The 15,162-nt window shown below is 39.4% G+C and overlaps 1 protein-coding gene across 1 annotated transcript; it reads right to left on the bottom strand.

The window, feature by feature from the left end:
* Positions 11,049 to 11,834, bottom strand: LOC109831257. Its single transcript, XM_020398591.1, has 4 exons — positions 11,759 to 11,834; positions 11,603 to 11,662; positions 11,337 to 11,528; positions 11,049 to 11,254 (listed from the first exon to the last, which is right to left on the bottom strand). Exons 1-4 carry the CDS (start codon positions 11,832 to 11,834, stop codon positions 11,049 to 11,051), a joined length of 534 nt encoding a protein of 177 aa, XP_020254180.1.

The following is a 15,162-nucleotide window of genomic DNA, read 5'->3' as shown; positions in this document are numbered from 1 at the left end:
AACACAATATTATTTCTTGGAAGCCCAAGAGACAAGAGAATTTCTTAAGAATTGGCATGTACCACTTGTACTCTTGCGATCTACCTTACATCCGACAAAGTCAGCATCACAAAAACCATAAAGATCAAAAGATGTGCTTTTTGGGTAAAATAAACCAAGATCAATTGTTCCATGAACATATTTAATAATTCTTTTAACCACAATTAAATGAGATGTTTTAGGAGAAGCTTGAAAATGTGCACATGCACACACACTAAATATAATATCGGGTCTACTAGCGGTGAGATAAAGAAGACTACCTATTATGCCTCGATATAGTTTTTGGTCTACATTCTCACCACTATCATCCGCATCAAGCTTGACACTTGTATGTTGGACCCTAGAGGGGGGGTGATTAGGGTCAAGAGGCTCTAATATGCAATAAAAATAAACACAAGCAAACCACAAAACAGAAATGCAATTTAAAGTAAGTGAGATAGGGTTAGGAATCGTTATCCTTGACGCACGATGTGTTAACGAGGTTCGGCCCGCTGACCTACGTCCCCGCTCCCCACTCTCGAGGAGAAATACACTACACACCCGGTTTGGAAGCCGGAACTTCGTCTACACAGTGATCCCACACGATCTCTCACTACACAGTTTGATCTCAACAGATCACACTCCCTCACAGTTGATCTACACAAGATCTCACTCACACAGCAGAAGAAAAGATGCAAGACTCTCTCTTTACACAGCCCCTATGGCAAAGAGAAGAATTACTGAAGCTTGGAAGTGAACACACACAAAAACCACAGAGAAAACAGATTTGAAAATTCTCTCAGGAAGACAGCAGTCTCTCTGGTTTTTGCAAACGTTAGAGCAACGGAAGAAGAAGAAGTCTGGGGTTTAAATAGAAGAAATTAATTAATTTAAAAACAAAACCCAATCTTCTCAAATAGGAAAATAATCTCCTTTTCAGACCCTTAGCTCAGACTGTGCCAAACACGATTAAGTGAAAGCACAGTGTTCTAGGCAAATGACCGTTTTAAAAAAGTCACGGCTGACCGAAGAGAATTTCGGTTGACCAAAGGAAATTTTGGTCGACCGAAAAAATACATCGGTCGACCGACCGAAAATTCGGTCGACCGCGAACAACTTAGAAAACCCAGTAAACAAGCAGAGCCATCATCGGTCGACCGGCGCGGGCGACCGATAGAAAAAATAAGATTTCGGTCGACCGCACCGGTCGACCGACGACCTCTCTGGAAAATTCTGATACATTTGCACAGACTGATTTTTTGACTCAAACTAAAATATTTGTAAAATATTTATTTGACCTCTGAAAATTATGAAACTTTGTAAAATGTTTTTAATGCTAAAAACAAACTGTTTAGAAAAGGAATTTTGCAGATAGGTCCTCATACTTATGAAAAATAGTATTTTGTGAAAAACGCTTAAAAACATAAGTATGAAAACGTGTGTGTGATTCCCAATAGCTTCAAGTAAAATCAGTAACTCTTTGCCTACATTCTAGCACTAGAGAGAAAATAAAAAACAAGCTAATATCCTCACATAGAATATAGTTCTTGAGTCTTGATAGCTTTAAGTTTGATGAAGCTTCTTTATGGATTTGTTGTTCTTGAATTAATATTGCTTCATCATTATGCCTCCTCCTCCTTTGGATATCATCGTTGTAGCATATATTCCATTCATCCTCCATACATGGCACTAACGAGCTTGATAAATGAATTTACTACATTTGCACTCAATAAGCCATTAGTACCGTTAATGGTGGTTGTGAAAAATCATCTAAACATAAGGGCTAACAATCTCTCCCTTTTGATGATGACAACCAACCATTATAAGAGCAAAAAATAAAATAGCTTATAGATAGGTGCTCCCCATATCTATGAGCTCCCCCTTAGTATATGCAACAAATGAGGAGAGTTATCTCCCCCTTTGTCAACATCAAAAATGGGGTAAAGAGAAAAAAAATACAACTAAACAAGCACACAATGTAGAACTTTCACATAGTGCATAAGCCCAAACCATTTCTTATGCGACAAAAATTATCCTCTCCAAGAGGCTTAGTAAATATATCCGCTAGTTGAGATTTTGTGTCAACAAATACTAGGGATACATCTTGTCTCTCTACATGATCGCGTAAGAAATGATGGCGCACATCAATATGCTTAGTTCTAGAATGCAAAACCGAACTTTTGGAAATATTTATAGCACTTGTGTTATCACAAAAGATTTTAATATTTTAAAAGTTCAAATCATAGTCAACTAAACTTTGTTTCATCCATAAGACTTAAGCACAACATAAGCCGGCGGCAATATATTCCGCTTCCGTAGTGGACAATGCAACACAATTTTGTTTCTTAGAAGCCCAAGAAACAAGTGAATTTCCTTGCAACACAATTTTGTTTCTTAGAAGCCCAAGAAACAAGTGAATTTCCTAAGAATTGGCATGTTCCACTCGTACTCTTGCGATCTACCATGTTCCACTCGTACTCTTGCGATCTATCTTACATCCGGCAAAGTCGGCATCACAAAAACCATATAAAACAAAAGAGGTGCTTTTTGGATAAAATAAACCAAGGTTAAAAGTTCCATTAACATACTTAATGATCCTTTTAACCGTAATTAAATGAGATGCTTTTGGAGATGCTTGAAAACGTGCACATGCACACACACTAGACATAATATCGGGTCTACTAGCGGTGAGATAAAGAAGACTACCTATCATACCTCGGTATAGTTTTTGGTCCACATCTTCACCACTCTCATCCGCATCAAGCTTAACACTAGTACTCATGGGAGTAGGCGCATGCTTAGAGTTCTCCAAATTGAATTTCTTCACCAATTCCTTCGCATACTTGCTTTGTGAAATGAAGATTCCATCCTTAGTTTGCTTGACTTGGAGCCCGAGAAAGAATGCAAGCTCTCCCATCATACTCATCTCAAAGTGATCCTGCATTACTTTAGAAAATTCCTTGCACAAGGATTCATTAGTAACACCGAAAATAATGTCATCTACATATATTTGAACTAAAATGAAATAATTTTTCCTTTTTCTCATAAAAAGAGTGTTATCAATTGATCCTTTTGAAAAAATATTTTCAATAAGAAAACTAGAGAGACGAGCATACTAAGCTCTAGGAGCTTGTTTCAACCCATATAAAGCTTTTTGTACCCGGTAAACATGATTAGGAAAAGCATGATCTATAAAACCGGGGGGTTGCTCAACATACACTTCCTCTTCTATAAAACCATTTAAGAAGGCACTTTTAACATCCATTTGAAATAGTTTGAAATTTTTAAAGCTAGCAAATGCCAAAAATATCCTAATAGATTCCAACCTTGCAACCGGTGCAAAGGTTTCATCATAGTCTATGCCCTCCTCTTGATTGTATCCTTGGGCAACCAAACGAGCTTTATTTCTAGTTACAATGCCATGTTCATCAAGTTTGTTTCTAAAAACCCATTTTGTACCAATAACACTAGCATTGTTAGGTCTAGGAACTAACTTCCAAACTTCATTTCTTTGAAAATTGTTTAATTCTTCATGCATAGCCAAAACCCAAAACTCATCATTTAAAGCATCATTAATCTTTTTAGGTTCTAGTTGTGATAGAAATGCAACATTACCACACTCACTCAAGGCTTTTGAGCGAGTAATAACTCCTTTTGAAGGACTCCCAATAACTTGTTCCTTTGGATGGTTTGATGTGAATTTCCAAGCTTTAGGAGGTTCAATTTGTTCATTGTCATTTGAGCTATCCACATCCTTTTGAGCTTCTATAGATGGAGTATCATTGATTTGCAATAAGTCCAATCCTCCCTCAACATCATCATCATCATCATCTTTCCTAGGTAGAAAAACTTGAGAACCAACATTAGTCTCATCAAAAGTAACGTTTATAGATTCTTCAACAACGAGGCTTCGTTTATTGAAGACCCTATAAGCCTTACTTCGAGGTGCATAACCCAAGAAAATACCAACATCAATTTTGGAATCAAATTTATCATGGTGATCTTTTGTATTTAAAATAAAGCATTTGCAACCAAAGACACGAAAATAACCAATGAAAGGAGTTTTTCCATAATAAAGTTCATAAGGAGTTTTCTTAAGCTTTGGTCTAATCAAAACACGATTTAAAACATGGCAAGCCGTGTTGACGGCTTCCGCCCAAAAATATTTTGGCAAATCAAAAGAATTAAGCATAGTGCGTGCCATCTCTTGTATGGTGCGATTTTTCCGTTCAACAACACCATTTTGTTGTGGTGTTCTAGGAGCGGAAAACATATGAGTTATACCATGATGAGCACAAAAATCATAGAAAAATTCATTTTGAAATTCACCACCATGATCACTTCTTATTTTAACAACTTTCAAATCTTTTTCATTTTCAATTCTTTTAACATGATTAGCAAATTCTTCAAAACAATCATTTTTCTTAGCAAGAAATATTGTCCATGTAAAACGAGAAAAATCATCAATAATCACAAAAACATAGTGTTTGCCTCCAAGAGAGGTAACACGCATAGGACCAAATAAATCAAGATGAAGTAATTGCAAGGGTTTAGAAGTCGATACCTCATGGATGGATTTGAAAGAAGATTTTGTTTGTTTACCTTTGGCACAATCCTCACAAATTGTATCTTTTATGAAGTGCAAGCTAGGTAGCCCTTTCACAAGATTCTTCTTAGACAATTTTGATATTAACTCCATATTTGCATGTCCAAGTCTCTTGTGCCAAATCCAAGGATTTTCATCAATTGCCGCAAGACACTTTACATCTTGATTCACTAACTCATTCATCTCAAAAATGTAAACATTAGACTTGCGATTTGCAATAAAAACAATTTTTCCATCCATACTAATGATGCATTTATCCGGTTTAAAAGAAATATCAAAACCTTTATCACTCAATTGACTAATACTAAGAAGATTATGATTCAAACCACTTACTAAATAAACATCTTCAATTGTGGGTGAGGGTTTCTTACCAATAGACCCGATACCAATGATTTTACCTTTCTCACCACCACCGAAGGAGACATTGCCTCCTTCAATCCTTGATAGGGTTGCAAATAACTCTTTGTTGCCCGTCATATGATGTGAGCAACCACTATCAAGGTACCACATCTCCTTACGTCGTTGCCGTGACGTTCCCTACAAAAGAAGAAGATGAAGGTGTAGTAGCTTTAGGTACCCATGTCTTGGGTCCTTGGTGGTTAGTAGTCTTGGTACCTTTGGGTACCCATATCAAACCATAAAAATCTTCATTGTCTTTAATTCTACAATGAGTAGAAATGTGTCCATGTCTCATACAATAGGTGCATACAAAATTTCTTTTGTATGTACGGATGTTAGAACCATGAAACCTATTTCTACCATGGTGATTGTAGTTGTCATAAGCATGAGTGGGTCTAGTTCTACAACCCTCAATTTCTAATTTTTCAATCTTTGATCTTAATTGCTTGTTCTCGAAATCGAGATCTCCTAGCAATTCATCTTTTAGAGCAAGAGAGGTTGTTAGTTGTTCTAGCTTAATATCACAAGAGGCATGCAATTTTTTGAAAGAAGAGTATTCTTTAGACATTCTTTTAAATTCAAAGTTCAACTCTTCTAAAGCCATAGCTATGTCACATTGCATATAGAAAGATTCACTTTCGGCCTCGGATATTACCTCATGTTCATTTGCCATGAAACAAACATTTGGGTCATGAAGAGCAAGTTTGGCTCCTTCTTCATCACTATCCGAGTCACTTGGTTCGGATTCTTCCCATCCGGCATACATAGCCTTCTTCTTCTTGTACTTCATGTACTTTTCTTTGAGCTTGGGGCAATCCTTAGCGATGTGACCCGGTTCGTTGCATTCAAAGCATTTTCCTACACGAGATGAAAACTTGTTGTTAGATCGGGGATTAAATTTTTTGTTCATTTTGATAAGTCTAGAGATTCTTCTAGAGAGATGAGCCACTTCTCTAGAAAAATCAACTTCACTCTCCGACGACGAAGATGAGTTGTCACTAGCTCCCTTGAGAGCTATGGTCTTCAATTTTGGTGACGGCTCCTCAACTTCGCGTGATGACACTTCCTCCTTTTCCTTCCCCTTGAGCTTCTTCTCATGCACTTTGAGCTTTCCGATGAGGCTATCAAGAGCTAAGGTAGTGAGGTCATGAGCTTCCTCAATGGCCGTAGCCTTGGGTTCCCATGTCGGAGTCAAGGAGCGAAGTATCTTGTAATTCATCTCTTGAATGGATAATTGCTTATCTAGACCATGTAATTCATTGATGATATTAGTAAAACGAGAAAACATAGCATCAATGGATTCATTTGGAAGCATTTTAAATAGCTCATAATCATGCATAAGTCCACTAATCTTAGATTCCTTAACTTGGGGGGTTCCTTCATGTGTGACACATAATTTTACCCAAATTTCGTATGCGGTTGCACACGTGGAAACTCTATTATATTCATTAGGGGAAAGACCACAAATTAAGGCGTTCATAGCCTTAGCGTTGAGATTAGCTAGGTGCCTTTCTCCATCGGTCATGTTCCCGACTTTGGACTTTTCTTCATATTTCTCTTCTATGAGCTCTAGAATGTCAAGGTCTATGCAACGAAGGTAAATTCTCATCCTAGCCTTCCAATAAGCAAAATTAGTGCCGGTGAAGAGAGGTGGTCTAGTTGTGGATTGTCCTTCTAGCATATGCATATTCAAAGAGGCCTCCATTAGATCTTTTCTCTAAGGTTGTTAAACCAAAAACTGATATAGAGACCAAGCTCTGATACCAATTGTTGGACCCTAGAGGGGGGGTGATTAGGGTCAAGAGGCTCTAATATGCAATTTAAAACTCAGCACAAGCAAACCACAAAACAGAAGTGCAATCAAATAGAAAGAGATAGAGTTAGGAATCGTTATCCTTGACGCGCGATGTGTTAACGAGGTTCGGCCCGCTGACCTACGTCCCCGCTCCCCACTCTCGAGGAGAAATCCACTAACACATCCGGTTTGGAAGCCGGAACTTCGTCTACACAGCGATCCCACAAGATCTCTCTCTCACTACACAGTTTGATCTCACAGATCACACTCCCTCACAGTAGATCTCCACAGATCTCAACCACACAGCAGCAGAAGAAAAAACAAGCAAGAACCTCTCTTTACACAAGCCCCTATAGCAAAGAGAAGAGTACTGAAGCTGGGAAGTGAAACACACTTGAAACAGAAAGAAAAACAGAGTTTTGAAAATTTTCTCAGGAAACAGAAAAAGCTCTCTGGTTTTCAAACGTTAGGGCTTAGAGGAAGAAGAAGAGGTCTGGGGATTTTATAGGAAAGTTTAAATCATTTTAAAACAAAAACAAATCTACCCAAATGAGATAATAATCTCTTCTTCAGACCCTCATCACAGACTGTGCCAATCACTAACAAGTGAAAGCACAGGGTTCGAGGCAAACGACCGTTTTAAAAAAGTCGCGGCTGAACAGAGGCAAAAATCGGTTGACCGAAGAAAATATCGGTCGACCGAAAAATACCTTCGGTCGACCGACCGAAAAAATCGGTCGACCGCCAGCAGCTAAGGAGTTTTGACAAAACATCCAGAGACTCATCGGTCGACCGGCACGGTCGACCGATTAAGGGTTGAGAAATTCGGTCGACCGTATCGATCGACCGACAACACTCTGGAGACATAGTGAAGAAAGGTCATCGGATCGGTCGACCGGACCGGTCGACCGATTTCTGACATATTCTGAAATCAGGTTATTTGACCAAGTTGAAATATTTCCAAAATATTCATTTGACCTCTGAAAATTCTGAAACTTTGTAAAATGTTTTTAATACTAAAAACAAACTGCTTGGAAAAAGAATTTTGCAGATAGGTACTCAAACTTGTGAAAAATAGTATTTTGTGAAAAACGCTTAAAAGCACAAGTTTAAAAACGTGTGTGTGATTCCCAATAGCTTCAAGTAAACTCAGTAACTCTTTGCCTACATTCTAGCACTAGAGAGAAAAACAAAAGAAAGCTAATATCCTCATATAGAGAGCAATATACTTGAGCTTTGATATAGCTTGAATCGGATGAAGCTTTTAATCGAATTTGACGTTCTTGAAATAACGTTGCTTCATCTCTTGGCCTCCTCCTCCTTTGGATATCTTCGTTGTAGCATATATTCCATCCATCCTCCATTAATGGCACTAACGAGCTTGACAAATGATTTTACTACATTTACACTCAATAAGCCATTAGTACCGATAATGGTGGTTGTAAGAACATCATCAAAACATAAGGGCTAACAATCTCCCCCTTTTTGATGATGACAACCAACCATTATATAAGAGCAAAAATGAAATAGCTTATAGATAGGTGCTCCCCCTATCTATGAGCTCCCCCTAAATATATGCAACAAATGAGGAGATTTCTCTCCCCCTTTGTCACCATCAAAAATGGGGTAAAGAGAAATGCCAAATGCAAAATGCAACTAATCAAGCAAGCAATGTAGAACTTTCACATAGTGCATAAGCCCAAACCATTTCTTATGCGACAAAAATCATCCTCTCCAAGAGGCTTAGTAAATATATCCGCTAGTTGAGATTTGGTGTCAACAAATACTAGGGATACATCTTGTCTCTCTACATGATCGCGTAAGAAATGATGGCGCACGTCAATATGCTTAGTTCTAGAATGCAAAACCGAATTTTTGGAAATATTTATGGCACTTGTGTTATCACAAAAGATTTTAATATTTTGAAAATTCAAATCATAGTCAACTAAACTTTGTTTCATCCATAAAACTTGAGCACAACATAAGCCGGCGGCAATGTATTCCGCTTCCGTAGTGGACAATGCAACACAATTTTGTTTCTTGGAAGCCCAAGAAACAAGGGAATTTCCTAAGAATTGGCATGTTCCACTAGTACTCTTGCGATCTACCTTACATCCGGCAAAGTCGGCATCACAAAAACCATATAAATCAAAAGTGGTGCTTTTTGGATAAAACAAACCAAGGTTAAAAGTTCCATTAACATACTTAATGATCCTTTTAACCGCAATTAAATGAGATGCTTTTGGAGACGCTTGAAAACGTGCACATGCACATACACTAAACATGATGTCGGGTCTACTAGCGGTGAGATAAAGAAGACTACCTATCATACCTCGGTATAGTTTTTGGTCCACATCTTCACCACTCTCATCCGCATCAAGCTTAACACTAGTACTCATGGGAGTAGGCGCATGCTTAGAATTCTCCAACTTGAATTTCTTCACCAATTCCTTCGCATACTTGCTTTGTGAAATGAAGATCCCATCCTTAGTTTGCTTGACTTGGAGCCCGAGAAAGAATGTAAGCTCTCCCATCATACTCATCTCAAAGTGATCCTGCATAACTTTAGAAAATTCCTTGCACAAGGATTCATTAGTAGCACCAAAAATAATGTCATCCACATATATTTGAACCAAAATGAAATCATTTTTCCTTTTTCTCACAAAAAGTGTGTTATCAATTGTTCCTTTTGAAAAACCATTTTCAATAAGAAAACTAGAGAGGCGAGCATACCAAGCCCTAGGAGCTTGTTTCAACCCATATAAAGCTTTTTGTACCCGGTAAACATGATTAGGAAAAGCATGATCTATAAAACCGGGGGGTTGCTCAACATACACTTCCTCTTCTATAAAACCATTTAAGAAAGCACTTTTGACATCCATTTGAAATAGTTTGAAATTTTTAAAACTAGCAAATGCCAAAAACATCCTAATAGATTCCAACCTTGCAACCGGTGCAAAGGTTTCATCATAGTCTATGCCCTCCTCTTGATTGTATCCTTGGGCAACCAAACGTGCTTTATTTCTAGTTACAATGCCATGTTCATCAAGTTTGTTTCTAAAAACCCATTTTGTACCAATAACACTAGCATTGTTAGGTCTAGGAACTAACTTCCAAACTTCATTTCTTTGAAAATTGTTTAATTCTTCATGCATAGCCAAAACCCAAAACTCATCATTTAAAGCATCATTAACCTTTTTAGGTTCTAGTTGAGATAGAAATGCAACATTACCACATTCACTCAAGGCTTTTGAGCGAGTTATAACTCCTTTTGAAGGGCTCCCAATGATTTGTTCCTTTGGATGATTTGATGTGAATTTCCAAGCTTTAGGTGGTTCAACTTGATCTTGAGCGTTTGTGCTATCCACATCCTTTTGAACTTCTATAGAGGGAGTGTCATTGATTTGCAACAAGTCCAATCCTCCCTCAATATCATCATCATCATCTTTCCTAGGCAACACAACTTGAGAGCCAACATTAGTCTCATCAAAAGTAACGTTTATAGACTCTTCAACAACGAGGCTTCGTTTATTGAAGACCCTATAAGCCTTACTTCGAGGTGCATAACCCAAGAAAATACCAACATCAATTTTGGAATCAAATTTATCATGGTGATCTTTTGTATTTAAAATAAAGCATTTGCAACCAAAGACACGAAAATAACCAATGAAAGGAGTTTTTCCATAATAAAGTTCATAAGGAGTTTTCTTAAGCTTTGGTCTAATCAAAACACGATTTAAAACAGGGCAAGCCGTATTGACGGCTTCCGCCCAAAAATATTTTGGTAAATCAAATGAGTTTAACATAGTGCGTGCCATCTCTTGTATGGTACGATTTTTCCGTTCAACAACACCATTTTGTTGTGGTGTTCTAGGAGCGGAAAACATATGAGTTATACCATGATGAGCACAAAAATCATAGAAAAATTCATTTTGAAATTCACCACCATGATCACTTCTTATTTTAACAACTTTCAAATCCTTTTCATTTTCAATTCTTTTAACATGATTAGCAAATTCTTCAAAACAATCATTTTTCTTAGCAAGAAATATTGTCCATGTAAAACGAGAAAAATCATCAATAATCACAAAAACATAGTGTTTGCCTCCAAGAGAGGTAACACGCATAGGACCAAATAAATCAAGATGAAGTAATTGCAAGGGTTTAGAAGTCGATACCTCATGGATGGATTTGAAAGAAGACTTTGTTTGTTTACCTTTGGCACAATCCTCACAAATTGTATTTTGTTGCAACTGGACTAATCTGGGGAGTGACAGTGACTTCTATCATCATGGGGTCCATAGGAGTAGAAGGTTGAGGTTCAAGAACTGATGATTGCAAATCAACCTCAGTTCCTGCCCATGGCACGAGTTCACTACCCTCCGGTTGTTCAGATGTTTCGGTGATGATAGTAGTATCAGTTCCAGTAACTGGTCCTATAATTCAAACGCTTATATAATTAATCAAGTCAAAATATATATGTATATACATACGGAGTTAACAGGGCCAAAGTCTTACTCTCAGAGGGACCTGCTTCGAGAGAACCAATTCCAATATCTGAGCCGATAGCTGGACCAGAAGCTTTATCTAACAAAGAATCCAGGATTTGCTGATGGTCGTCCTCTGAGATATTAAAGTCGAAATTATTAAAATCATCGACTTTAGTGGCATGGGTAGCTTCTCCTTCAATAGGCTCATGCATCGGGATGTCTACAAAAAAAATGTTGAATCGTAAATGACACGTAAATTTAGACGAAATTGCCCAAGACAAAGATCGATTTTACCTTCGTTGGTCGGGGCGGATTTGAGAGCTTCACTACTTGTACCTGCTTCTTTTAATTTGACTAAAAGGAGAGAAAGCGCACAGGTCATTAGAGGAGGCACACGATCCGACTCATTCATTTCTCGGATTTCTCTGCCGAGAGGAGAAAGATCAGTACCTGCGTCCGTAGTGGATGAATCAACGTCAGGAATCGGTGGAACACCAGCTGGTTCTTCTTTCAAAGCATCCTGCATTTGCTAGACGAAGCTGGTCTCCTCAGTCTCCATGCCTCCAGGAGAAGCAGCTCCAGCTCGATATTCTCCCTCTTCTTGACTCTCTACAGAAATTGGAAATGGAATGAGTTCAAGCATAAAAAAATGTGAAAGGGACAAAAAACAAATAGTTACCTTGTTCATCAGAAGAAGCACTACGACCGGATGTCTCTTCTACAGCAGGAAGATGAACGCGCGGTTTAGAGGCAGCTTTCTTTTGTTTCTTCAGAGGACGTGCATCAGAACCTTCGTGACGATGTTTAGTGCGTAACTCAGCTCGGGGAGAAACTTGAGTTTGAGCTTGAGTGGAAGATTGAGATCTTTGCCTACGAACAAGAGACACCGTATCCTCTTCATCCTCTTCGTCGCAGCTGAGTACCTCTACCGTCATCCGGTTAGGATACTCCATGACGACTCTCTCCTTACGTTTTTTTGGAGCAGCTTGTGATTGGGTCGGAGCGACAGAAGGCCTTACAAGTCCTCTATCAAAGAATGAATCGGGAAGGCCAGATACTTCCTCAGAACTCGATTCATTCTCACCTTCCCCTTCTGAAGTTTCGGTCGCTTCACTATCAAACTCCTCTTCACTATCAGCTGAGCGGGCCGGTTTCTTTCCCTTTTTTGAGGATTCAGCAGCTTCTTTTCCTCGAGTTGACGCCCCAACCTCAAGAGTCGACTTTGCCGCTTGCCGAGGAGCTATCTCTTCCTCTGAATCTGATATCCTCCTACGTCGAGTAACAATATTAGCGGCTATCAACCATTTGCAAAAGAGGAAGGTCATCCGTAATGGCGGCGCCTCTAAAGGAAGATCGAACTCGACATTTGTACAGCCGGCGATGCTCCAGAACCAAGCCCTCGCACCGTTGATAAGTCCACCTCGAAAGTTAAGGTGACGATTCGGGTTGCCGATGTACATTTGATCATAGCCGAATTGACGGGCGAATCGACATGGGAGATAAGGTTCAATGTGACAAGTATCTCTTACCCTGAACAACAGATATCCGGGACGAATGTTCATCAACCATCTGAAGCACCCGACATCCAAGATGGTGCGATTCTGCCTTGGGTCTTCAGCATCTACTAAAGTAGTATTGTAGGTACCGGAGAACTGAGGGAAGCAGGGGAAGAATTCCCAACACTTATGGATTTTAAACTGCCTTATTATGTCCGGCCCTCGATGATTGGTCCATTTGCAACATTCGAGATTCTGTAACAGAGGGATGCTGGGATTTACTGTCTCAGGAGCTTCCATTAAATCTGGCCGGTGAAGTACTAACCAGGTCATCAGATAAGTGTAGGGTAGCTCCAACTTCGGAAATCGGAACACCAGCTTGCCACAGATAAGAGCGGAACTTAGTGCCGTGCAAAAATCCATCTTCTGAGCGCGAAGTATAAGAATGCGCGTTGGTTTTCTCTAACAAACGGTTAATTTCATCCGTACTCAAGGGAGACAATCCGCACACATCTGCCGAACGGACATCCAGGTTCTTGAAGAGATAATCAGCGAATTGTTTTAAACTGACTTGAGGAGACTTCTTTCTGGCTTTGGGCTCCATCTCGGCCATGGCTATATGATAATGACAGGTCAATTCCCATAGAGTGTCATAGGTCGCAGTCGAGCTATCTTTCATCTTAATCAGCTGATTGGTGGTCGGAAAGAACTCTTGATATGGGACATCGCCCATAGGCAAAGCAGACACTTGCATCATTTCATGCAGTGGTAGTCCAAGTTCCCCGTTCTTGGTAAAGAATGTATTGGTGTCCGGGTTGTAGATCTCGAACAAACAAAGGAAATGACTTACACTGCTCTGCAAGCCATGCATGGTGGCACGAATCGGGACATCCAACCCTAATCCTGCTAATTCTCGCCCAAAACGTTTCAACACATATTGGGTCATCCTGGTCCACCACCACTTGTTCCCAGAATAATGGACCCATCCATAACACCTGAAAGTCTCTCTGGGCAATCTTTTTCCTGCTGCCGCTAACCGGTTCTTCACAGTGTTGGCTTGCACTATCTTTTCGTTCTGAGGAATATTGTCTTGTCCTAAGACACCCGGATGAAGTCCTCTCACATGAGCTCTTTCACTGGAACCTGGAGTTGCTTCCTTTCCAATGAAACCACAATGAATGTGCTCGTGGTTTTCGGTTAATTTCCAGAACATCTCTCGTCCAACTGATAGGTTCCTGAACATTAACAGTGAATGATCCCGAGGGATAAAAGGCAGATATAAGAATGATGATCCACTCTGGTGCAACCATTGCGCAGGCTGGCAGAAAGCAATCTTCGGATCTTTTACCGAGTCACCAAATAAGAAATCTGGCTTCCTTATGCATTGATTCGAGTCTTGCTCCGAGATCAAGGGCGCATCTGTGATTAATCGTCGTAGAACACGACAACTACCTCGCTGGATTAATTCACTATCACTTCCGTTATAATCAGATTTAAACTGGGGAGAGAATTCAATTAACGGGATCCCCTCGTAATAAGAGTGGGTCACGCTACTCCGGCCAGTAATCACATCAGCAGTAAATGTGGTAGAAGGAAATCGGACTGATAAAAGAGGCATACACATAAATTGTGTAAGTGTCATCCTAAAATTTTAGAGAAAAACGGTATATCTCATTCTATAAGATATAGTCGTTATCTCATAACAGGTGTGACGATTTTCTATCCACCATATGTATAAAGGAGGTATGCGGGCATTATAACGGCATACCAAAACCTTTCAATACATATGGGATGATGTAAAATCGCCCCTGTGTATTATGAAGTGTGTTTTGTCAAAGCAAAACAAACACTTTTAAGCGTCGATCCCCTCAAAGGAGGATACCGGCTCTTCTCGAAGGTACCTCAAAGGATACAAACGAGGATCTGCAAGCAAATACAGGTGCATATATATATGGAATGGACGAAATACAATATTTAAATTCGTGAAAAGGTGAAAGAAATATACCTCCACGTGAGGGTGCAGCAGGGGCAGCCTCCTCAGGGCTCTGAACAGTCGGTCGGATTCCCTTCCCTCGAGCTCTACGTGGCGACATGATGAGTATGTGATCTACATTGAAATCCAAGAGGAAGGTTAAGATTTTGAACATGAAATCGACAAAAAATAGGACAAATACAACCGAAATGATGCATGCACAGTCACAGTTGAAGGAGAGTCAAAATTTTGGAGAAAAGGGGAAGAACAAACCTTTGAAATCTGAGTGAAATCTTCCCAAACAAGAGCACCTCCCAAGTCGGCAACAAAGAGGAGAAGAAATAGAAGAAAACTGGTCGAAAATCGCCCAAGAATCGCCCAAAAAA

The sequence above is a fragment of the Asparagus officinalis genome, chromosome 2 (assembly GCF_001876935.1).
Source record: "Asparagus officinalis chromosome 2, Aspof.V1, whole genome shotgun sequence".
Taxonomy (NCBI): Eukaryota; Viridiplantae; Streptophyta; class Magnoliopsida; order Asparagales; family Asparagaceae; genus Asparagus; species Asparagus officinalis.
Note: the sequence above shows the minus strand (reverse complement) of the source record. Positions and strands in the feature narration are given on the sequence as shown.